Genomic DNA, 24,093 nt, shown 5'->3' with positions numbered 1-24,093 from the left:
CATTATGGCAACCATTATCAAAAGCATAATGACAAAGAAAAGTAAAGTTTAAATGGACTTCTGCAGTAACCAAACCATTCAATCTTATCAAATGTCAGATGACTGAGGCCACTGTACTCTGATTACCTAACTTTGAACGTGTGTTCGAGGTCCTCAAAGACGCTTCTCACGTCGGTTTTGGAGCTGTTCTCATGCAAGGAGGCAATTTTAAAGCCCTTTACAACGGGAAACTAAACGGCGCAAAGAAGCGTTACTCAACTTATGATCTTGAATTGTATGTTGTTATACAGGTGTTGAAACAATGGAAACACTACTTGGCTGGAAAAGAGTTATCTATTCACTGACCACAAAACCTTGAAGCATCTACACTCTCATAAGTCAGTGTGGAATAAACATGCCTAGTGGGTGCCATATTTACCATAACTTATCTCTTCTCTGAAGTATAAAGCTAGAAAGAACATGGTGTATAATGCATTGAGTAGATAACTGCTAATCTTGAACAGCTTTTCAGCCCATGCTATGAATATTGATCACATCAAAGAGGATTATCCTTCAGATGCAGATTTCACCACTATATATCAAATGCTACAGCAAGAGTGAACATACCCAAAGTACTCACCTGACAAAGGATTTCTATTTATGGGTATACCACTGTTGTAATTTGGGGTACAAAGGTATTTTTGGTATTTCTGTCTTATTTTATCCCTTAGGGGTATTCTTGTACTTGTTCCTATTCTGGAACATTCTCTAGTCTATTAAAAATAAAGTAGGCTATGATAATAAAGTCCCAAGCCATTATTCTCTAATTCTTCATTGTATTAGAGCGAAGATCATCATGTGGATCTGAACAATAATGATGGAAACCCTAGCAGTCCTCTCTCTCTCTCTCTCGTAGTGCTACCTCCCAACACAAGCACCGCCGAAGCCACCTTCCAGCGTCGCCTTCCTTTCCCGCCTCCATCTCTCTCTCCGTCGCCCCCTCTTGGCTCCACCTCTCTCTCTCTCTCTCTCTTTTCTGCCAGCCTCTAGCGCCTCTCTCTTCTCGTTGCCTGTTAGACTCACCCCTCAGTGGTGATTTCTTCCACCGAGGTTTCTTTTTTGTCAACCCATGAGTGATTGAGAGATCTCAATTTTCCCTTTTCTGAGATCTCTGTCTTTTTTTCTCTGGAATTGTTAGTTTTGCCTGATTTGGCTTTGCCTTTTTTGAAAGGCCTTTTGTTGGAAGCTTTTTTTCGATCTCTGACCAGCAACTATGTTGGGCATGACTACTGATGTAACACCTCCGGACACTTCGAGTGATCGTGGCTTTCCTACGTTCCATGTTTGTTTCATTAAATTGGATGGGAATAATTATCTAATGTGATCTCGTTCCTGCTTTGTTTCTATACCATCCCGTGGATATTCTGGATTTCTCACCAAGGATGCTATGAAGGCTGTAGAACCTGGACCTACTCAAAACAAATGGCAATCGGACAACTATCTACTTCAGAGTATATGCCTAAGGTATCTTATAGGTAGATTACTACAAAATCTTCCCTACATATCAAAGTACATGTAGCCTCACAACAAATTTAGGGGCTATGAATAATGTATGCCAAAAGTAAACCGAACACATGAACATACTACCTTTTATATAGATTTCTTCAAAACCACCCAACAATATCAAAGATGTAGGAGTCTCATGCTCAAGTCCTTAACTCCATATTATAACAACCTATTAAGCATGTTTTTCTATGAAAAAGGAAAACTTCTTTCCAGGCCATTACTCATTTCTCTAAAGGCAATTTGAAAAAGAAATAGAATCAAGATGAACATTTTGTTGCTGCAGTCAACTGAATTGAACAATTTTGCTGCTGCAGTCAACTGAATAAAGTCGAGTCTCTGTCTTAGAGATCTGTACCTTTGGGTGATTTATGCCATGCTGAAAACCCACTAACCAATATCTATAGTATATCGAATGACCAGAAATATTGTGCAGAAATTGATGGTTATAATAGATTTCATAGAAACCTTAATCATCATAACAGCTTCATAACAGCATCTGCATGAAATTATCTCCACATATACCAAAAAAGGGATTAGGTGATTAAACTAACCTCGCACCAATCCAGACAATCAATTGCCGTAACCGTCAGATGGGTGGAATGTTTTACACTTGTGACCTCACGAAGTGCACGCCACATAACCATAGGTTCCCAGCTCAAGCCAGATGTAAGTTCAAGCACATTGCGGACAATCACTGGCTCTCCCTTGATCCAATGCTGCTGGAAATGTTCTAGGGCCCTCTTTTGGACATCTGCAGCTCTTGGACTGTATAAATAGTTGTCATGGGAATCTTCTCGAGAAGCACATTTCCGTAAACTCTCATTAACAGCGTCGATCACACCAGCCGAGTTGAAGCATGAACACCACTGTTCAGAATTTCCAGGCACATCATCAACTTTGTTTTTCTCTGCCATTTTCTCTGCTATGTTTTCCAGTTCTGTGGCCCAATTGTCCTCAAAAATACGCTTCAGCTCCAGAAGGCCAAACCCGCAACCTCCCATTTCCTTTGGGGGGCAAGGGATACTACCATTTTCATTTGCTTTCCACGCTGATATTGGTTTGACATCACTTTCATTGTCCACTGATATTAGTTTATTATGATCTTCATGGTCTACTGATGTTGATTTGATATGATCTTCATGACCCACTAAGGTTTGTTGGATATGATCTGTCTTTAAAGACAGCTTCGGCTTTGAAGACATGGAAGTAAGGTCCCCGTGCAAGTATGCATGATCTCCATGCTCCACATTTGAAGACCGTCTTGGGCTTGAAGACTCAAAAGGAAGGTCCCCATGTAAGTATGCAGTCCCTCTGTCATAAAATTTCACTTTTACTTCTTCCCTACCACCCAGAAGGCAGCCGTCACGAATCTCCCGGCAACAAGTAAGGCAGAGGTCATATGAACAGTTAGGACAGCTTTGATGGAAATCAACGATAGAAGTTTTGCAGTTGTCACTGCCAAAACAAAAGAAATGACATCAAGCCTTCAACAAACTTAACAAATTATCAAAAGAAAATTAGAACCTAACCTGAGAAAGACCGTACCAGTACATACGTTCATCCACATCACAAACCGCCATTGGTATTTCTACATCCGTCAACATTAAACCTGCCAGCAGCTCACATTCAGTTAGCGTGGAAATTTCCAAAAAAAAAAAAAAAAGAAAGGGCGCAGAATTAATGTTTTCTCTCACTTTTGTCCAATAGTTGATTTCTACCCCCTAGCACATGCTAAGAAGTCACATCACATTTCATTTGTCCTCCATGAGCATCAGACATTCATACACTGATTAGTGATGGGTAGATACAATCAGTTGCTTCATGAGCTTATTTCTGGCTGTAAATCAATCTAAATATCTAATTTCAGATCCTCCTTCATTTGATCTTTCCATCATAGGAAAAATTTTGTATGAAAGCAGTACTAAAACTACTCCTAAAGGATGCCAATGTCAATCAAACAAATGAAAACGGACAATTGATTGACAACCTAATCATATCCTATTTCAGTAAACAAGTTGCATCCCTAATGGATACAAATATCAACCAAATGACAAGTGTTACAGAAGCAGAGCTTAACAACCAATATCGTGTAGAAGAAGAAAGAGACGAAGAGAAGGAGAAGAGAAAGACGTGAGAGAAAAGAGAGGAGAGAAAGTAGGTACAAACACAACCATTTCGAACACAACTTGAAGAGACACAACCAAAGAAGCCAGTGGGAACCAAAAACAAAACCGCAGGAAAAACATCTTCCAGTTGTAGCACCATCATTAGCACAACAATCAGCAGCAGCAACAGTAGAGAAAAAACTTTGTGTCAAATAAATCCAAACAACAACAAATAAAATACGTAACAGAGAATGCCAACCGCAATTCAGAATACCATAGCAACATCAACAACAACGCCAGGCATTTTTTCCCTTTAAGTGCACCGTTTTTGTATGGCCTTTTAACCCCTTTGTCTAGTCCTTGCCTTTTGGTAGCACTTAGTGTTGGCTCGTGCTTGTAAGTTCCCTCCCCCCCACCCTTTTTTTTCCTCCTTTGGTATTGAATTATTAATTCATCCAAAAAAAAAAAAACAACAACGCCATAAGACCTTCACAAGGAAGGTATTCACAAAGAAGACGGATAAAAGAGCAGCATAGGTGACTGTGAACCACAGAAAAAAGAACAGCATCGGTTGCTGCAAACCACAAGTAACCATCTTCATAAGAAAACACATTGGTGACACAAGCAAAAAATAATGATCTTCAAACAAACATATGACATTATACTGAAGACACGAGTAGATAATAATAATCTTCAAATACCTCTGATAATAATTTCCAATCTCCTCCTCACGTGTAGCACTACACGAGGACAAATAATGGAAGAGAGGATACCAAATAGAACTGCAAAAATTGGAATATGATCCAATGGCTGGTATACAAGACACGACACATTCACCGAATTAGTAGATTACCAAAAAACTGTAGAAAAATGGATCTGATGACCAAGAAACAACAAGCAATATCCCACATAAACATCATATTTTCATCCACAAGCTTTAGATGCTGTTGAATGATGACAGCACAGCAGCATCAATATATTGAATCAACAATTAATCAGAAAACCACAGGGCACAAACAGTGACAAGTATCCATCACCAAGAAGAGATGAACCAAGCTAATAAATGTGCAAATATAATCAGCAACATAACCATGAACAAAGCAAAATCCAGAATAGACCAGAAATAGGAACTGTTGATCAACAGAAATCACCACAGGGAGAATAACTGTTCTGCCAAGAGAAAACAAACCGTAGGATGCAATCTTTATTTGATTACCCCAAAAACCAAGTCAAGTATACCACTCAATCAGCATAATAAACCCTCCGAATTTCCAAAAAATCCAACGGTTGGATGATGAGTAATGATGATATTTCAGAAATAGTAGCTTGAAAATTCCAGAATTTAGCACTTGTAAGATCTACCAATCCAAAGCACTAATGAAGACCAATTTTTCAAATACATCAGTACTTTAGTAGGTGTGATAATACCCAAATTACCTCAATGATACAACAGTTGGATCACAAGAAAGGGTCCATATTCAGGTATTGGAAATCACCCCAAAAACAGGAAAGCCGCAAGGAGAAAGATGGCTAGAAATTTCCCCAAAACAAGGGTACCAAAAGTAACAGTATATCAACACACCATGGGTGGAGTAGGAGTCTGTTCTCCACCAATATTAAGAATAACAGGAAAGCAAATAGAAGCAAAAAATACCAAAAACAAAGTACCGCCAAGTGCTATATAACAGAAAAACAGGGCTGTCGTGAGTCCACAATAATAATGCAGCAGTGGTTGATATTCAACAATCCAGCAAGAGGCCTTAATGCACAGAGAAATTCATGTGTAGAATAGATATGTCTTCAGGGTAAGTTTCATGTTTAAATTATAAAGAAGAGACCTCCATGTGCAAGCAAGAGATCACATCCAAAGCAAACCAGCACCTCCAGCCAACAGTGCATGTGATTAGCAACAGAAAACTATGTGCAGGGAGAACAAGTAACATCAACAATAACGAATCCCAAGAAACCCAAGTTTGTATTCATTGTTGATCAACTAGGGTTTCAGGCTTTCAGCAGGAACAAAACAATAAAAGCAGCAGCAGTGAGCAGAAGAAGATTTTTTTTCTCTCTTCTTCTTCCTCGTGACTTTGATATCATATTACAACTTAACAACCAAGGTAGAAGAAGAACAGAAAATAGAGAAACGTGTGAGAAAAGAGAGGAGAGAAGTAGGGAGAAAGCTAGCTCCATGGTAGATTTGTCAGATTCTCCTACCGTGGGCTAGTGATATATTTCTAATAATAATAATCCATAATTACAAGTTGAAGACAACTCTACACACAAGCTCTTACTAAGAAACAACAATAGGAAATAAGAAAGAACAGTTACTAACATACTATAACTAACGAACAAATGCTACAATTAATAGACAAGGAACACAGCAACTTTACCAACAACACTAAACCCAACTCCCCTCAAAAAAAAAAGAAGGAAATAAATAATTCCAAAATTTTATAAAGGTTATACCTTGAATCCTTGCAGCAAACTCCTTTTCCTTTAGTTGTTCGTGAACAAATTGTTTCAGATATGGAAGAAGTAAATGTAACAGATACTTAGAGTGCCGAATATTTTCAGCTTCACTTATCTCAACATTCAACTTCCACAGCTCCTACAAGTGAACCAGTTATTGGGTGTCACATATAGATAAAACAACCATAAGACATGCATAAGGAATGAAACAAGCACCAAACGAACCTTAAGTCCTTCATTTTTACGTAAACATGCTTTGCAATTGCAGTTTCCACGACAAAAAGGGCAAAGTTTTTCAATTGAATCTTCAGTCAACTGAGGATACCTACAGTCACAGTGCACAAGGAGATTTCAATTAAAAAAAAAATACTTACTGATAACAAAACAACTGGTACAGAAGCCTATCTGGTCATAAACAACTAAACCACATAACTAAAACAGATATCAACAGCAATGAAAAAGACTAAGATAATACATTGAATGCAGCAGGCAGTGGAAGAGGATCAGGCATTTGATCCCAGCCACATAACTCTCACCTCTCTCAACATTTTTGAACAAGTTGAAGACCCCTAAGCTGATGTGCAGATCATGCGGGCTGGGTGATCACCGAGAAGAGCCCGAAATACAAAATTAACAGAGTACCACCAGATGAGTAGGGATCAGAAAGGCGCCGATAAAGGCAATCAAAACCAGGTTTGTTTCAATCCCTGAGAGATTTTTTTTTTTTGGTTTGGGAGGGGTGTAAGAGTTGATGCAATAGTTTTACCAGAAAATCTGAAGAAATGGTAATCTAGAAAATCTCCTATGAGGTAGAGGCCATTTTCATGGTCGGTATCAGGTAATGCACCTTCAAATTTGTGACGCGAGAATTTCTGCAGAAATACAAAAGAATCTCAGTCTCTGACACGCAAAGTGGATTAAATTTTTGCAGAAATACACGATTGCATTGAAACACAAAGCAAGGGTAAAAAATAAACCCACCGATGCCTTAAGTCGTATATCTGCTGTTTTACACTACATGAGTGTTAGGGTGATTGGATTTGAGAGAATCAAGAGTTACTATGCATGGAACTAAAACTCGATCTCGCAAATATCTCGCTTTTTCAGGACCTCAAGACGACATGGAGGTCGATATGATATTTTACCCCAACTCGAGCGAGATCCCGACCCAAACTCCTTTATATGAGTGCCATATCTTGACCGAGATGCGAGATCTCAGTGGTTTTGGTCATATCGGTGGGAAATCTTGGTATACAGACACCTATCTATGCAAATCTTGGTATACAAACACTTATTTATGCCAGAAACCAGGACAGACACTTATTTATGCCTAATATCATTTAAGTAAATGTTTTTGTTCATTTACTTAAGATATTATTCATAAATAAGTTTTTGTCCTGGTTTCTAACACAAGTAAGTGTCTGTCCGAGTTTCCCACTTAGTGAAACTCCTCTTTGGACATTGATTTTTCAAAATCTGATAGCGTCATTGTGTTTAAATGGCCCAAAATAGGCTTTATACCAACTTTCGTGACCAAAGTAGGTCTAAAACCCACCGAAACCAGCCATCGAGTTCCAAAAAAAACCCCAACTTGCTTTTTGGCCAGGTCGAAACCTGTACTCGAGACGAGTTCTTAATCTATGTGACTATGCATTGTGCCCAAACTTTGGGGACATCCAGGAATGAGTACCAATTAGACCCCTCCAAATGGCTGCTTGTTTCATGGTAGCAAATTATGCCTTCCGAGGACATCCATTAGAGAGTTCGTTATACGGGAGTTGCATGGTGGTGGTGCATAAGGGCACTTTTGTAGGGACCAGACAATTCCCAAGGTGGAAGACAAGTTCTTTTGGCCTAGTCTTAACTGACTTATGGCAAACATAATTGAACAATGGCAAAACAGAAGAAGCAAAATACTGGTCTTTATACACCACGGCCCGTGCCACATGCACCTTGGCAAGATTTGAGTATGGGCTTAATGTTGGGACTCCCTAGGACTGTTAGAGGTCATGATACCATCTTTGTTGTTGTGGACCATTTCCCTAATATGGCTCACTTCATACCATGTTCCAAAGCATCAGATGCTCGACATGTAACCCAACTTTTCCTTAGGAAAGTTGTTAGACTGCATGGTCTGCCTAAGACCATGGTGTCAGATAGGGATGTTTGGTTTGTAAGTTATTTTTGGATAACACTCTAGAAAATGTTGGAAACAAAGCTACAGTTTTCATCTGGTTTTCATCCCCAAACAGATGGCCAAACTGAGGTGGTCAATTGTAGCCTTGGGGATTTGATGTGCTGTCTAGTGGGTGACCATATGTTATGTTGGGATTCAGTCTTCCCAATGGCAGAATTTGCTTACAATGGTTCAGTCAATAGGTCTACTGATAACAACCCATTTGATATAGTCTTAGGCTACCAACCTAGGAAACCAGTAGACCTCATTGCCCTGCCATTAGAAGCTAGACCCTCAGAACCAGCAGTCATTTGCCCGTCAAATCCAAACTTTTAGTATCCGTCATAACCGAGGGAGCTGATTTGGGGAGTTATCACATGAAGATATTTATTATAAGAGGACAACACTTGTGGGCCAAGTTGAAAACAGATTTGCCAAGATTTAATGAGGCTCATCTTCAAGCCAATATGTTACCATGCATGGAGGATCACATTAAATTACAGGTGTATGGTCTAATTTAAGTTGTTATTAAGTCTTTACTGTAATCAGGCTACAATATGCAATCTGCGTTAGAATTAGGAAGTTTTTATTTTTTTTGTTCTCTTGCGTACTATAAGAAGAGGAAAAAGGGGTTTCAAAAACAGAATGATGAGATAAAAAAAATTGTGACTGTTAACCATGGTTCAAGGTCTCAGTTTCGGATCTGGTTTAGGCCAGGGAGAAAATCGAGTTGGGGCCAAGATCTCGGTGAGTTGGTGCTTTTTTTTTGGAACTCGAAGCCAGATTTCAGTGGGTTGTTGACCTAGTTAGGTCATGAAACTTGGTATACAGCCTATTTTGGGCCATTTAAACACAATGGTACTATTTGATTTAGAAATATCAAAGTCCAAATAGGAGTTTGACTTCAGACCCTAGGTTGATAGGCTACAACGTATGAATAGGCCATATTTTACACATAATTTAGTAGTAGGCAGCATACAATTAATGTAAAATACCGAGATCTCGAGTCGATGCTGTTTCCTTAACTTGTCCTTTGTCTCATCTCGGACCTTCCAAAAACCGAGACCTCGTTCCATATTGTTAACCATGTAGCTGTGAGAGACAGTGTGTGACTATGTGGTGAGAAACCTAGAGGTGAGATGCCTGGGTGAGACTGCAAGAATCAAACCATTATCCTATCCTTTCATTTTCTTCTTTCATATGTAAAGGAAAAGGGAAAAAAAATTGTTACTTAATTCTGTTTTCTGTATTTTAATGATCCTGTTGCAATGTTCTCCCACTAGTTCTTTCCTGGTTCGAGGTTGATTCTGCATTACCGGTTGATCACCAGCCTGGGTACCAGCCGACCGGTGACGAGCCGGTTCTAAGTAAGAGTGTCAATCGGTTCGGTTCGGTTCGGTTCAAGATACAACATGTGGAAACCGAATAAGAGCATGAGGTCCAAACCAGAACTGAACTAACATTGTTTGGTTTCATATTCTGTTTTGACCTCGGTTTGGGCCCTATTTTAGGTGTTTGGACAAACTTTTTACATCTTTATAACAAAAGAACCTCTTGTTTGTTAGTCAAATCCACTAAACTTTTTTCAAACATTAAAATGGAATAATTTATCATCCATGTTAACAATAACATTAAAAAAGAAATGATTTATTTGATTCCTAATTCGATTTGAAAATGGGTAATTTGGTTTGGTTTGGCAAAACTGATGAAATATTTCAGTTTCGGTCTCGGTTCTAGATTGGCACCCTTGGTTCTGAATAACGACTATATTTCAAGGTTTCAAGTATCCTTCCATATCCTTCGATACATATAGTATCTTTAAGGAATTGATGTGATACCTAAAAGAAATCGGTATTAGTACATGCAAGAAACCTCATCCTTTATACATAATGAATTGAATGCACTTGTCTCGTCATACATTGTTCTCCTTTTTATACATGGAATATTTTACATATTACTTATTTAGAGTATTTTAAGCTTCAAAACTATATTTTGCACGTATCCTAAGCATTTCCATATGTTTCTTGACAATTTCCAAATGTACGTAGCATATTTTGCGTCTCCCCGATATGATGCGATACCATACGTCTTTTAAAATCACCCTTCCGATATGATACCTAATACCAATACTTTAAACCTTGCTATATTTATGACCGTTACTCAACGACTACTGGGTACCATGTCTTGCACTTCAATTTGTATATCCCTCATGAGTCCTTAGTGCCCAAGTTTTGAGAATCACTATTGAGCCAGTATCTTGCATATCCATTAACTAGAGGTTTTCATTGTTAGAGCTTCAATTTGTTATCTTGGCTTTTGAGCTATTCTTTTCACCTTAAGTTTGAGGTTGTAAGGTAGTTAGTGGTGAGCCTAGGAAACCACTAGGTTTGAGTGTGAGCCAAAATGATGCAGAACTGAAGCACTACATCCACGAGAAGAAGAAGAACAAGAAGTTGTCCAAGTAGTATTAGTAGTACTAGTAGTTAGCTGCTTTGTAGTTTCCATAGTTTATTTTTCATGTAATAAGTTGAACCGGTCCAAAGCTGGTTGAACTAGTGGTCCATCTTAATTAGTTTTTATTTAAGTGTCATGTGACTAACTTAAGTTAGTCACATGACTTAGGAGCAGTGTAATTAGAGCTCGGCTAGGGGGGGACCATTCCATCCCCTAGGCTGGTTAGGAGTAAGACCTATGGCCATTATATATAGAATAAAAATCGTGGAAGAGGCACCTTACTTCCGAAATTTTTAAAACACTTGAAGCTGCTCTGCAACTTTGTCTCTTCAATGAAGATAGTCTTGGGTCTGATCAAGGCTGGTGGGATTGGTGTTTGAACCAATCGACACCTTACGATGTGAAGCCTAGGTGGTTCTTTTGAAACTTTCTTTGGGTGTTCTTCGTGCAAGATTCAATTCTTATTCAAGTTCTCCAGTCAATCAAGCTGCTGCCACAGATTTTCTGCAACAGCAGTGAGTTTGAATCTCCCCATCCCCAACCTTTCTTCTTCTAATCCTCTAAACCAACCAACCTATCATTCCCCCTTTATTTCCAATTTACCCAAAAACCTAATTTCTGCCCAGCCCACTCTAACCATTAGAATCTTACCAAAGTCTGACCAATCCCATTCCCCCTTAGGAACACTCGATCCAAACCTGGTTCCAATTCACTCATCCTAAACCCTAGATTCCATCATCTTCCACTTTTAGAAACCCAAATCCCTAGACTACCTACCTGCAGCCAATTCAAGTTTACAACCCAAACCCCATTAAAACTTAACGAGACCTTCACTAACAGGCTCCCTACATCAACTTGACATAACCCTACAATCAAACCCTAGGTCCCATCAAACCCTAACCCTAATTTCAACTTTTACCTATTTTTTACTTAGCCGAACTACCATTCAAGTTAGATCCTCGTTGTCTGGATTCTAGTTGGTATCCTAGCAATATAGAACTAAATTACAAAATACTTGAGTTAATATTGAACCGAGAAAAACATGATTGGGTGTGATCGTTGGTAATTCTGGTAGAAAGTCCAAGAAGATGCCTCTTGGTCGTATATGTAGGTGAGTTGCCGAACCACTCCAAATTCATTGTGTCATTTCATTGTCTCTCTATCCCTACTCAATTACATTTACCCACTCGCTTGTTGTTATAACCTCCTTTGGGTTTATCACTTGTGTTTTGAGGTGATCAAGCTTTAAATTGTCAAGTTTCCTTTTTATCAACCAACTCACTCTCCTCCCGCTTGGGTTGAACCAACATCAAACTAATATCAACTCAATCCAACACGAGAGTGGCAAAACAGTAAATAAGATGAAGTTTCGGATCCTTTAACAAGGGACAAATAAAATCAAGGACTTGATGGCTATTAAATTTGAAAGAGAAGACAGAATCTCGAATATGAAACGAGGGGCTAAAACAGAAGGAAACTTTATAAAGAATGGCCTTGTGTATGTAACATACAACCTTAAGGGGAAATTTCAAAATCCGGCCACCATCAACCTCTCGACACAGTCGTGGGGATAAATTTGAGTCTGGTTCAAAGTATGGATCTCACTTGTACAAACATAAACCAATATAAAAATTTTAGGTGACGGATTGGAACTTATAGTTCTATTACCCAAAATAACTAGCAGGAAAATAAATTTTAGTTTGGAGCCAAAAGGACTTGAACTGAATGCTGGTTTCAATCTCACAGTAGCAAGGTTTAATGGGAATGAAATTCAAGGGGTTGGGTCGCCTAGAATAGAAGAGCTCACATCGAAGGTAGGAGGAAGAATGGAGGAGGGGTGAGGGAGATCAAATCCACATGTTGAGGGCTGTTAGGTCCCTATTTAGCAAATTCGAATTCAGAAATTATTCGGACGAAGAATTAATCGGAATAATGTGTTTGGTAATTTAAAGATTCTGCCACAAAAACGGACAAAATAAAATTCCGGTTCGGATTCGAATTCGGGAATTATTCATTTACAGAAACCAAATTCGGACAAAAAGTTCAGACGTTATTTTTAGTATTTGCAAAGCTATGGTAGGAGAGGCAAGTCCCAACTTGGGCATGGGAATGAGCATGAGCATCAAGTGTAGGCAACAAGCAGAGCAGGAAATGCATGGATATGTTGATGAGTGAGTAACCAAGTATTACCCAACAATTATATATATATAGTTTGCGTTTACCATTTTAAGGAGAACAAAGAACTTAGTTACTTTAATTAGTATTAAGCTAAAAATACGGTAAAGAAAGAGAATGTTATATAGAGCAATAATTATGTCCTCTGAGACTTACTCCCATTCTCTCTAGTCCTTCAAATCTTTAATATTTCCGTTTCTTCTATTTGGTACAAGCCTCTTATTGCTGTTTTTTGGTGTCCCCCTTTCAATGCTGTAAAGCTTAATGTGGATGGGGCATGTAAAGGGAACCTCGGACTGGGTGGAGGAAGAGGAATTATAAGAGATGAGAATGGTCATGTCTTGGCAGCCTTTGCAAACTTTTATGGTGATCGTACTAATTCCCGTGAATTCACCTAGAGGGGGGTGAATAGGTGTAGGTTCGAAAATTAAAAACAACAATAAAGATAGAGAAGAGTAAAGACAAGCAATGCAAAGAGACACAAGCAATTTATAGTGGTTCAGCCAAAATGTGCCTCTGTCTACTCCTCTCACCGTAGAGAGAATTTCATTATTAAAATCTTGAGTAAGAGCAAGAGGACTCGTACAACTACTCTTGAGAAACGAGCAAGAGAACTCAACTACTCTTGATTCCGAGCAAGAGAACTCAACCAATCTTGATTCCGAGCAAGAGGACTCAATTAAAACATAAAATAAAATACTAAGAAGTTTAAGATTACCTCAAACCTTAGTAGAATAGGTGCTACCTTTCAATCTATGCAGCTTGAATGCAAATGTGTATGAAGGGAGCAAGAGTGAGATTGAACTTCTTTGATCCTCTTTGATCTTGAGTGTACAATCTCACTAGGGAGTAATTGATCTTTTAGAGCTCTTGATAGTAGATTATTGTTGTGTTTAGAACACTAATCAAGAGGTTATTTATAGGCTAGAGGTCTAGAACCAATTAGGAATCCAATTAAGAAACGGATTCCACATTCTATAAGTAATCCAGTATGCCAGATTACCTAACTCCCTTTTAAAAAAAAAAAAAGGAATAACGAATATACTTAAGCAGTTATAAAGTGATCTGGCATGCTAGATTATGATCCGGTATGCTGGTTCATGATCCGGTATGCTTAACCAAGCTTCTGTGACCATTTTCCTGAGATCAACAGCTGATCCAGTAAGCTGGATTTTGATCCGGCATGCTGGATTCTCAAATTCCTGCATTCTCATTTAAGTCCTTTATTGGATTTACATGGGAGATTCCAAAAGGGTTTGGTTTGGGGGGTTCCAAAACTCAATAGTCACATGTTTAGGGGTCCATTTAACCTCCTAAGGTCATTCTAAATGAATGTATCTGTGTGCGTGTGCATTACATCAATTGTGACTTTAACAAATGAATTTACAACTTAGTACAATTCTAAGTCTTCACAATTCTTCAAGTCTTGAACTTCACCTCTTTACTTGAGTATCTTCAAAGTGAGTTCCTCTAACTTGTCTTGATCTTTGTCTTCAAAACTTGTTCTCCATTCTTCATGATTCTTTGATGTCTTGAAAGATTGGACAAGTTCAATTTGCTTTGAGCATCAATCTCTTGAATTGAGTGCTCCCCCTCACTTGATGCTCTGCTCTTATCTATGCATCTTTAGACAAGAGTTAGTACAACTAACTTATTTGTTATCATCAAAACCATAATGGGTGATGTGTGGAATTTACCCCAACAATTCCATCGTGGAATTTAGAGCCTTAAGGAATGGTCTAAAGCTTTGCGCTCAAATGGGATTTTCGGAATTCCACGTCAATTCGGATTCGGCCTTGGCGGTGCACTGTATTTCCGAGAAGGAGTACAATGTTTGGTAGGGGTGGTACTGGTTCCACAAAATTTTGCTCTTTGTTCAAGATCTTCGACCGATGATTTCCTTCTCCTTTAGAGAGGGTAACAGAGCAGCAAACTGGTTAGCAAATTATGCTTGTGCTTCGGCGAACACGCTATTTAATTCTTTTACTAATCTTCCTCCTAATCTTAAGCAGATTATTCGGGAGGAGGCGGCTGGTTTCCCGGTTGTGCGAAAATAATGCTGTTTTTTCTTTTGGGTTTGTGTAGGGTGGTAAGCTCCCCTCTCGAGTGCGTGAGAATAGTATGTCATTTTGGGTTGGGGTAAGGCGGGAAAGTCCCCCCTGTGTATTCTTTTCTTCATAGTTGATTTGATCATTAATAAAATTTTAGGGGCCAGCCCGGGTCCCAGATAATGCTCGGGTATTAAAAAAAAATTAGACATGAGGGATGACACAAGAGGTTTGGCACGGCAAAAATTGTCCCTTGTGTACCTGTCGGTCATTGGTTGAAATTAAAGAAAAGAATTTCTTAAATCTAAACACATTTCAATGCGCCTATCATGCTCTTTGGACTACAGGATACCACTGGTAAGTGGTAACAAAAATCAAAACCAGGATAATTCGTCCGCAAACCAGATTATCAAAAATTTCCAAATTTGGGGCTCCAAGTTCCAGGTCGCAGATCTCGTCTGGGCAACTGCTACGTCACCTCCCAAAAATGGTAGATATAGTAACCAGCTAAGACAGATCTGCTTTAGGTTTTGAAAGAGAGGAAAGCATGTGAACTGAAGATTGATCATCAAAGGGTTTCGCTCACTTCCAACTTCCAAGTCGCAGATCCTGTCTGCAACTGCTACGCCACCTCTAAATCTTTAATCCCCTACCATATTTGAAGTTTTATATAGAACAATAGAGCATTGAGAGAGGCAACAATGAGCTTGGGAGTTGGGAGAACGGAGAAGAAGAGTGTTTTCACGGCGACTGAAAATTGTATGAGTGAAACCCTAATACCCTATAGCCAATTAACCATCCATACCCTTTTTACCCTTTATTTATAAAAGTCAGAATTTTTTTGGTAAATAAAAATACCATTATAAAAGTCAGAATTATTCGGGCTTAATTCGGGTTTGGCCAAATTTGACACGAATTTTAAAAAAGGGCCAATAAAGCGCTTCCTTGAGCACAATTCGGATACGGGTGAATAATTCGTAAAATTCAGTTCGGCCAAATTATTCGTGAATTATTCACTGAATGAAACAACTAGGGTTAGGTCATCAAAAAGAGCATGATAACAGAATTGCAGAATAACTGAAATAGAAGAAAGTAAATACAGGAAGTAGAAGAATATTTTAAAAGAAACTTAAGCAGAGATGAAAGGAAGAAGGACAGATTCGATGGGTGGGGAAAGAAGTTGTACCTGCAGTTCAAAGAAGATGACTGGAAGAATGGAGAAAAAGAAGAGGAAAAGGAGACTCAACGACCAACCTGGTCTTTCACTACTAACAACCGTGCAGCGAAAATAATTAACTTCATTCCTTATGACAGTAAAATCTCTGATCAACCTCACTATTGGCCACCATGATTAGGATATAAAGGAGGACTATTGGCTCTAAATCTCTAATACCAATTTATGCAATCTGATAATCAAGATTATGGATATCAGATGCAAGCAGGCCCAATGATCAAATCTGTGATCAGACCTCAGATAAAGGAAGCAACCGCATCCTGATCTTCTTAAAAGGAAGAAGAGAAGTGTGGAAAAAGAAAGGAGTAGAGAAGTCAGGTTTGGGATACCAATTTCGCAAGCACGTCTCAACAACACCAAAACACTTTAAGAAAAATTATATTCTTTATTCAAATCATCCTTAATTGATCCAGGCGTATTATATGTGTATATATATATATATATATAAAGACCTTCTAAAATTCCTAAATGAACTCATAAAAGGACTTCATCCGTCTAATACACTCAAAAAAGTAAATAAAATCAAAACATAACTCTATCTAACTATTAAGTATCCCAATCTAATCCAAATACTTAACTACTAATCCCATCTACTAACTTTATACCCATGTTATGAGCTTATAACTAAGCCAATTACAATAAAACCAAAACAAAGAGAATCTCTAATATAACTACACAAAGGTCAATTTCAACCCATTGGACTGCCACCAGCATCTTACTGGCCTCCCAAGCTTATGCATAGATTTCCATAAGGATTAATGTCCAAAGCAACTGTACAACCCACCCCATCCCCAACCCCCCATTTCCGGAGTTGCTAACAGAAAATCCAAACTACTTTGAGACCTAAAATATTTGATATGCTTTCTCATGAGCTGAGTCATTCTCTTCATGGATGGAATTTTGCAGCACTTCCCAACCATCAGAAAGAAATAATATATAAATCGTTGGCAAGGATTTCCCCCGCTCCCACACCAATTAAAGAAGCACCTACACTGGCACTCCCCTCCATTGCATCACCAATCAATTCAACAACTGAAACTGTGGTCTCAAGTAGAGTCACCAAGTACAAGGCTTTGGAGCAGGTTATCACCGATGTTCTTAACTTCTCTTCTTTTTGCTATTTCCTCCCTATTGTAAGTACCGTGGTCCTCGGGACGAAGGTTCCTCAGCCTCTTGGCGACAAGGATTGGCTTCGATGAATAACTGTGTATCGTTCCGATATATCATCATGGGGATTGGGATCATGCTTTATAAAGAAATGGAGTCGCCACCTAGGGTTAGGGCCTAGGACCCAATGGGTGTAGCCCCATCCGGGGTTAGCGGAAAGGGCTACGTGATTCCATATGGTCTGGTCAGAGATTCAGGGTAAGTAGTCAGGTTACGAGGGTGGGAAGGTGTTAGGCACCCACCTCGCCCGGATAAACCGGTCATTTTACTAGATGCTGGTTTTCGAATATTCTCCCTTAATAATATATCTTATACTAACATGTAAGACTAAGTTATGATGCACTAATCATGACAAAGAAAGAAAAATCATTTACTATATACACTAAAACGAGTTACTTTAATTGTCTACATTATGCCAAAAATAATGAGAGAGAAAGATACAGATACCTGTCTAGAAATGCAAGAAATAAATGAAAGCGCACCGAGGGCGAAATATGTGATGTCCCACGGCTCAGGTGGAGACGGACGATCGGCTTGTCTCTCTCTTGTCGGATAGAATAAGAACTATATGAGATGGGTTTTGCTACTCAAACTTCGGGCAGAGTAACAACTATATAAGGGATTCTTGTTATCTGTATACAGACAGAATAACGGCTGTGAATGGGGGTTTTTCGTTATCCGTACACTGAAGGGATAACAATACCCAAGAGCAGAATCGCTCTATGCTTGGATGGGTAACCGAAGGATCTATCCACGTCGAAGAACTCCACTCACTCACATACTCACGAGGGAAAAACGGAGGAAAAGAGGGTAAAAAGGGGGGCAAAACAAGCCCTGGAGGGTCTCCTTACCCGAGAAAAGCTTGAGAAATGAGGAAGGGGGACCCTCCCATTTACAGGGAAGGGGAACCCTCACCCTTGGTCGGATAAGCCCTCCACGGCGCCGTGGAGATGTCCACAGCGCTGTGGGTAACGTCAGCAGGCTGATGTCACACCCCTTCATGGCACTGTAGAAATCAAGTACACGTCCCCACGGTGCTGTGGGAAGGAGCCCATGGCGCCGTGGGGGCGTAGTACTACTTTTCCTTATTTTTTGGGTTTTTGGCTCCCTTCTGACTCTTCAGAAAATTTTCTGTTGGGGGGCTCCGCCACCTTACACCCCCCGCAGGGGGGCTGCCTGCCCCCCTAGACCCCCACGGCCCACTAACCGGCTAGTGGGACCGCCGTGGTGGGGGAGGGAGAGCAGTACCTCCTTTAGCATTTAGTAAAAGGGTCTGATAAGTCATTTTAAGGATGTTAGGGTGATTTGGTTCAGATGTAAGGACAAGAGTCCTTCTTGAGAGAGATACCGATGTCTATCCGTGTCCTGTTGTCATCATCGCCGGGGGGTGACAAAATTCAGTGTCTACACCCATATATCTATTCCCTTCTAATATTAATTCTCAATTGTTTCCTTCTATCTTAGAATTTGTTCAGATCTGTTCAACATGTCCTTAAAATCAGAACAATCATGGAATTCTAAGAATTCCATCACCATTTCAAAAAACAGTTTTGACTGCCCAAGTTTCATAACCATTACCAACAACTACGAACTCAAGTATTGTAAGCAAACTCCAACACTAATTGGGGAATAGGAATAGCTACCCCACATTATCAACAATGGCAGAGTAATAGCAAGGAGATCTGTGTTGTGGGATTCCACAGGTCATAGCATCCTATTGTGATATCTCTGCATGGACAAAAATTATAAATACATCCACATCTGTATACATTAAATGATAAACATACCATTCAGCAACTTAATAATGAAGCCAGCCAGTGGCAAAAATAATAGCAATGCTTTATACCCACAAAAATATACTAGCAATTATACGGAAAAATTAATGGCCATTTCATTATTAATAAACAATAATCAATTCAGGAACAATTAAGTTATTCATTTACTTGCATATAAAGATGCATCCTCGAAAATGGAAACTTGAAATTAAGACAAAAACAAAGAAACATAGAAAGCTCGGGGAGAGCAAAATGAACCTAAAAGATGAAAAGAAAGAAGAAGAATAAACCATCTCTCGTGCAAAGACATTCAACCTCCTACAACATTATAACCACATTATCAACAATGGCAGAGTAAAAGCAAGGAGATTTATGCTGTCGGGATTACAGAGTTTATAACATCCAACAACATTAGAACCACATTATCAACAATGGTAAAGTAAAAGCAACGAGAATTATGCTGTTGGAATTGCAGAGTTAATTACATCCCATCATCATATGTTCCTGTGGATAAAAATTAGTACACATCTACATATGCATCCACTACAAGATTAATGATATGTCAACACCCATACCCTTCTGCTATGTAAATGATGATGCCAGTCAGTAGTAAACATGATAACAATGCTAACAAATACACAACCAATAATAGGGATAATCTCATAGCAATTTCATTATTTCTACAGAAAAAAAAATCAATTCAAGAACAACTATATTTACCAATTTACTCTCAAGAATAAAAACTTGAAATTATGATAATAAAAACAGTAATTAGAAACCAGGAAAGAGCAGTATAAAAGAAAAGATGAAAAGATAGAAAGAAAGATTGAAGAATCAACCATCTCTCGATGCACGGAACACAATATCGTTTCCTGCTACAATCGTTACACATAACCACTTTTTCTTTATCACTCCTTTGGCACTGATGGCACATGGAGGAGTCCTCAGCCACTCCCTGTTTCCAAAGAAATCTAAAATTGAAAGCAAGTTCACTAAAAAATAAATGAAATTCGAAACTATCACCAATTGAGAATCCACTTACATTAATTCTCTTCTTTTTAAGCTTTACATCTTGTTCCATATTCTTTTCATCTGATATCTTAATATTTTCATCTAGGTTCAGTGCCACCTTCTTCCTAGCGCGCAATGTCATGTTCCTCTCTGACTCCATCTGGTTTCCCCCTGCATTATTCTTCTCAGACTCGGTTTCAACCTTCACGCCTATAAAAGTCTTATCAGAATCCTTATTCTTTTGCATCCTCTTCCTCTTCTTCTGCGTTTGAGTCTCTTCCTCGTCTTCCTCATCAGTAAAAATTTCCTCTTTATTTCTCTTCATTAACAAAGCACCAGTTTTTGGTTCACTCTTCTTCTGAATCTCCTTCCTTTTCTTTCCCCGACCCTTCTTCCCTTTACGTTTCTTCGCCGGAGCTTTGGAAGCCTTAACCCTAGACTTTTGCAAACTCTGAAGATAATGCTCTTGGCAGACGGACTTACCATGGATTTTCCAGTTCTTGCACCGCCAGTCCTTCCCATCATTCCGATTGCAACGCAGCTCATCTGGAGGTGTCACGTTCAAACTAACCTCCTCTTCATTTACATCCCTAGTTCTCGACTCCTCCCCTCTCGTTCGACGATCAGAATTGCAATATTCTTCGCAGAAGATCTGCTGACCTAATTTCGGCTTTCTAGGCTTAACGCCTTTAGTACCACCTGTCTTTTCATGTTCCCCTTCTTCAGCCTTAACAGAAGACCGAGTTTCAACTACCTGATTCTTCACTACTTCAAGCTCATTCGATTTCTGAACCTCGACTTCTTCGGCTTCAAGAAATAACTTTCTAGAAAGCCTAGAAGTCTTAGGAGGCCTTCCTCTGCCACGAAATTTAACCCTAGAATCCTTAGGAGGCCTTCCTCTGCCACGACATTTAAATCTTAGATGCTTATCGCAGTGCTTTTTGCCGTTTGCCTCGTCTTCTTCGGCTCCCTGAGAAAAGTTTCCAGAAACCCTAGAAGCCTTACGAGGTCTTCCTCTGCCACGATATGTAACCCTAGAAACGTTATGAATCCTTCCTCTGCTACTACTTTCAAATTCTAGATGCCTATCGCAGTGCCTTTTGCCTTCGAGTCTTTGCTGAGGGCACCGTGATGAAGTGGTTGTGTATATGCAAAGAAGGTCGTCATGAGGAGAAGGAAGTGAGCTTCGAACAATAAAAGGAACGTCGCTGCCTTCCTTGTCGGACATGACTGAATACGGCGATGAAATCGGTCGGAAAACCTCTCACTTTCTCTCAGCAGTGGCAGTCGGTGTTTTTGAAAGATTCAAGAAAAATACCACTTCCTCTTCTCCCGCCAAATAGAGAAATATTTGCTTCTTTCGCTTCGCTTGTTTTACTCAAAAGTGTACGAGGATCAGAACGAGTTATATACGTAGAGAGGTGGTTTCTAACATGCGCCGGGAGTGCAACGAGCCTCCCTTGTCAACACTCGCGTACTCGACACGTTTTCTTATTTTGGGTTTTTTACAAATAACCCCTTAAAAATAACCACCTACAACTTTTCTAATTGCAAACTTCCTTTACTTTCAAAACAGTATAGCAATTGGTCCAATTCGTTAGTGTTAAAGGTTATTTTTGGGGAATCTAATGATCAAAATGCCCTTATGATAAAAACCAACCAAAATTAAAAAATAAAGTAACCAAATTGCCCTCATCTTCTCCAAATCGTTCGTTTATATTTGAAACTGAAAATTGAAAAAACACTAAACCCTATCAAAAAAACTAATAAGGGAAGCTCACCTGTAAAAGAAGTTGAATCCATCTTGCTGCTCAAATGTGCTGGAATCATACGCTCCACTTTATTGTTTGCCACAATCACCAATGTCAAAACCCTAGATCTATCCAAAACACCAATAATTTAGGTTTTACTTTCATGTGCCTCACTACTGTAATTGCCAAAGCTGACAAGTTGCTTCAAACCAACTCACGGTTGATCTCCTGGACTCTAAGTCTCCAACGTCCAATAGTGAACTATAAGACCACAAAACTCATAAAAGGTCTACAGTAGTTGGGACCAACCAGAAATGGACACGTAACCCAAAAGCCGACGCAGTTGAATAAAAGGGCAATTTTGTCCAAGAAGACAATAAAAAATGTCCTTTTTTATCAGACAAAAACCCAAATACTCAACGATGGCTAGAGGCAGTAATCGTCAACCACTCTTTTGGTATCTAATGGTAGAGTTCATTCAAGGACAACTTGATCAGAATGTCTAACCTCTACTGCGTAATAATCCAATGGGAAGTTTTCCTATCTGATAGCTTGGGAAAGCATCTTTGGCCACCTTATAAGTAGGGATGTAAATGAATAGCCGAAATCTGTTTTTGTATTCGTGTCCATATCCTTTTAGCATTATCCGAATCCGTCCGAAAGCTAAACGGATGCGGATGCGGATACGGATAGGCTATAGTTATCCGAAAAGCTATATTTACATGTAAACGGATAAAATATTCGATCCGTATCCATTTATTACTATTCGAATCTATCCGAAAGCTAATCGGATGCGAATGCATATATAGCACTATCCGAGCCAAATCTGATCCGTTTACATCCTTACTTATAAGCTTTAGATTTTTTATTTTTTTTTATATTTTTTTATATTTTTTTATATTTTTTATTTTTTTTTTATTTTTTTGAGGTTGGAGGAAAAAGAAAACGAGCAACCAAGTAGACCGGGCTCTACTACAAGCTTGTGAGTCGGTTCAATATAAAACCAATCCTTCTTCACACTACATACATCCTTAAAAGTCTTAAAGTAAAGCTCTAATGTATAACAAGAAAGTAATGATATCCCAACGCAATTGGGAAGTGGGGTTTTTTTATTGTTTTTGATGGAATTGAGAAGTGACCTTATTCACCCTAGTCACCATGTCTTCATTCTTCATAATTAGTCAATGTCTTGCTTGTCAATCCTTAAAGACTCTGCTTTTTGTTTTCCTCTGAGTATTCTCCCAGTTTCTACATCTTGTGCACTACTTGCATAACCAAAATCCATAGAAGCAGCAATAATATTTTTCTATCATCGCAAATAACAATAGAACAATTAAGGTGGACTTGCTTGCTCAATGATGTTTGACATAAGTAAAGGTGAGTCATACGGAGATGTTTGTGTGTCGATGTGATTTTGGAGGGACAATAAGTTTAGATAAAAAAAAAATCCAACGTTCAATATTATGCATCGCCATAATTGGGTCTAGTCAACAATGAAAAAAAATTACATTGGTTCCCAGGAATCCATAGAAAATAACAACTGATTGTAAAAATAGCGAGAAAAATATAATTATTCGGAATCAAATGCAGCTGTTTGAGTACAACTTCAAAAGCTTGGTCGATAGCAGCAACTGATCAGCAGCAACTAGCAAACTTCAACAAAAGATGGGTAGCTGTAAAATAGTCTTTCATAAGAGCATCAAGAATCTGTTTTGATTGGTGAGAGTGAAATTTGAGGAGAGGTTTTAGGCAAGCTTAGCTGGATCTTTATCCTCTCAATTACACTGTCTGGACTTGACATCAAGTACATTTAACAAATGAGGTAAAAATGACTATCCTACATTCCTACCCCCGCCCGAACACACTGCCGGAGATGGGATCCACCTCCCTTTATTAGATGTACTTGACGTCAAGTACGAGCAGTGTAATTGAGAGGATAAAAATTCAACTTAGCTAGTAGGAGGGCTAAGAACAACTCCACTCTTCCGAGAGATGTGGTAGGTAAGAGATAGTTATGGCTTCATGCCACTCCAGCGTTTATGCTGCAAAATACGAACGAAGACTGAAGCCTTGAGTGAGAGCCATGATTCAGTGCAAGGTATAGGAACAGGTATTCGTAACCTATAAATCCGATATGGTATCAATCTGGATCAGCTGTATTGGACAAAATTACTCTTGAATCT

The 24,093-nt window shown here is 39.0% G+C and overlaps 1 protein-coding gene across 1 annotated transcript in view; it reads right to left on the bottom strand.

Moving 5' to 3' along the window:
- LOC122646059 (lysine-specific demethylase JMJ25-like) overlaps positions 1 to 21,387 on the bottom strand; it is a 41,981-nt gene extending 20,594 nt beyond the window's left edge. The window contains exons 1-7 of the mRNA XM_043839530.1: positions 20,191 to 21,387; positions 19,988 to 20,103; positions 6,345 to 6,444; positions 6,117 to 6,258; positions 3,091 to 3,154; positions 2,813 to 3,000; positions 2,097 to 2,680 (exon numbers count right to left, since the gene is read on the bottom strand). Coding sequence (XP_043695465.1) covers positions 2,097 to 2,680; positions 2,813 to 3,000; positions 3,091 to 3,154; positions 6,117 to 6,258; positions 6,345 to 6,444; positions 19,988 to 20,103; positions 20,191 to 21,387 — 2,391 coding nt within the window. The remainder of the gene's footprint in view (positions 1 to 2,096; positions 2,681 to 2,812; positions 3,001 to 3,090; positions 3,155 to 6,116; positions 6,259 to 6,344; positions 6,445 to 19,987; positions 20,104 to 20,190) is intronic.
- Between the last annotated feature and the right edge of the window lie 2,706 nt (positions 21,388 to 24,093).

The sequence above is a fragment of the Telopea speciosissima genome, chromosome 1 (assembly GCF_018873765.1).
Source record: "Telopea speciosissima isolate NSW1024214 ecotype Mountain lineage chromosome 1, Tspe_v1, whole genome shotgun sequence".
In the NCBI taxonomy this organism is placed as follows: Eukaryota; Viridiplantae; Streptophyta; class Magnoliopsida; order Proteales; family Proteaceae; genus Telopea; species Telopea speciosissima.
This window is presented reverse-complemented; position numbering and strand designations above follow the sequence as displayed.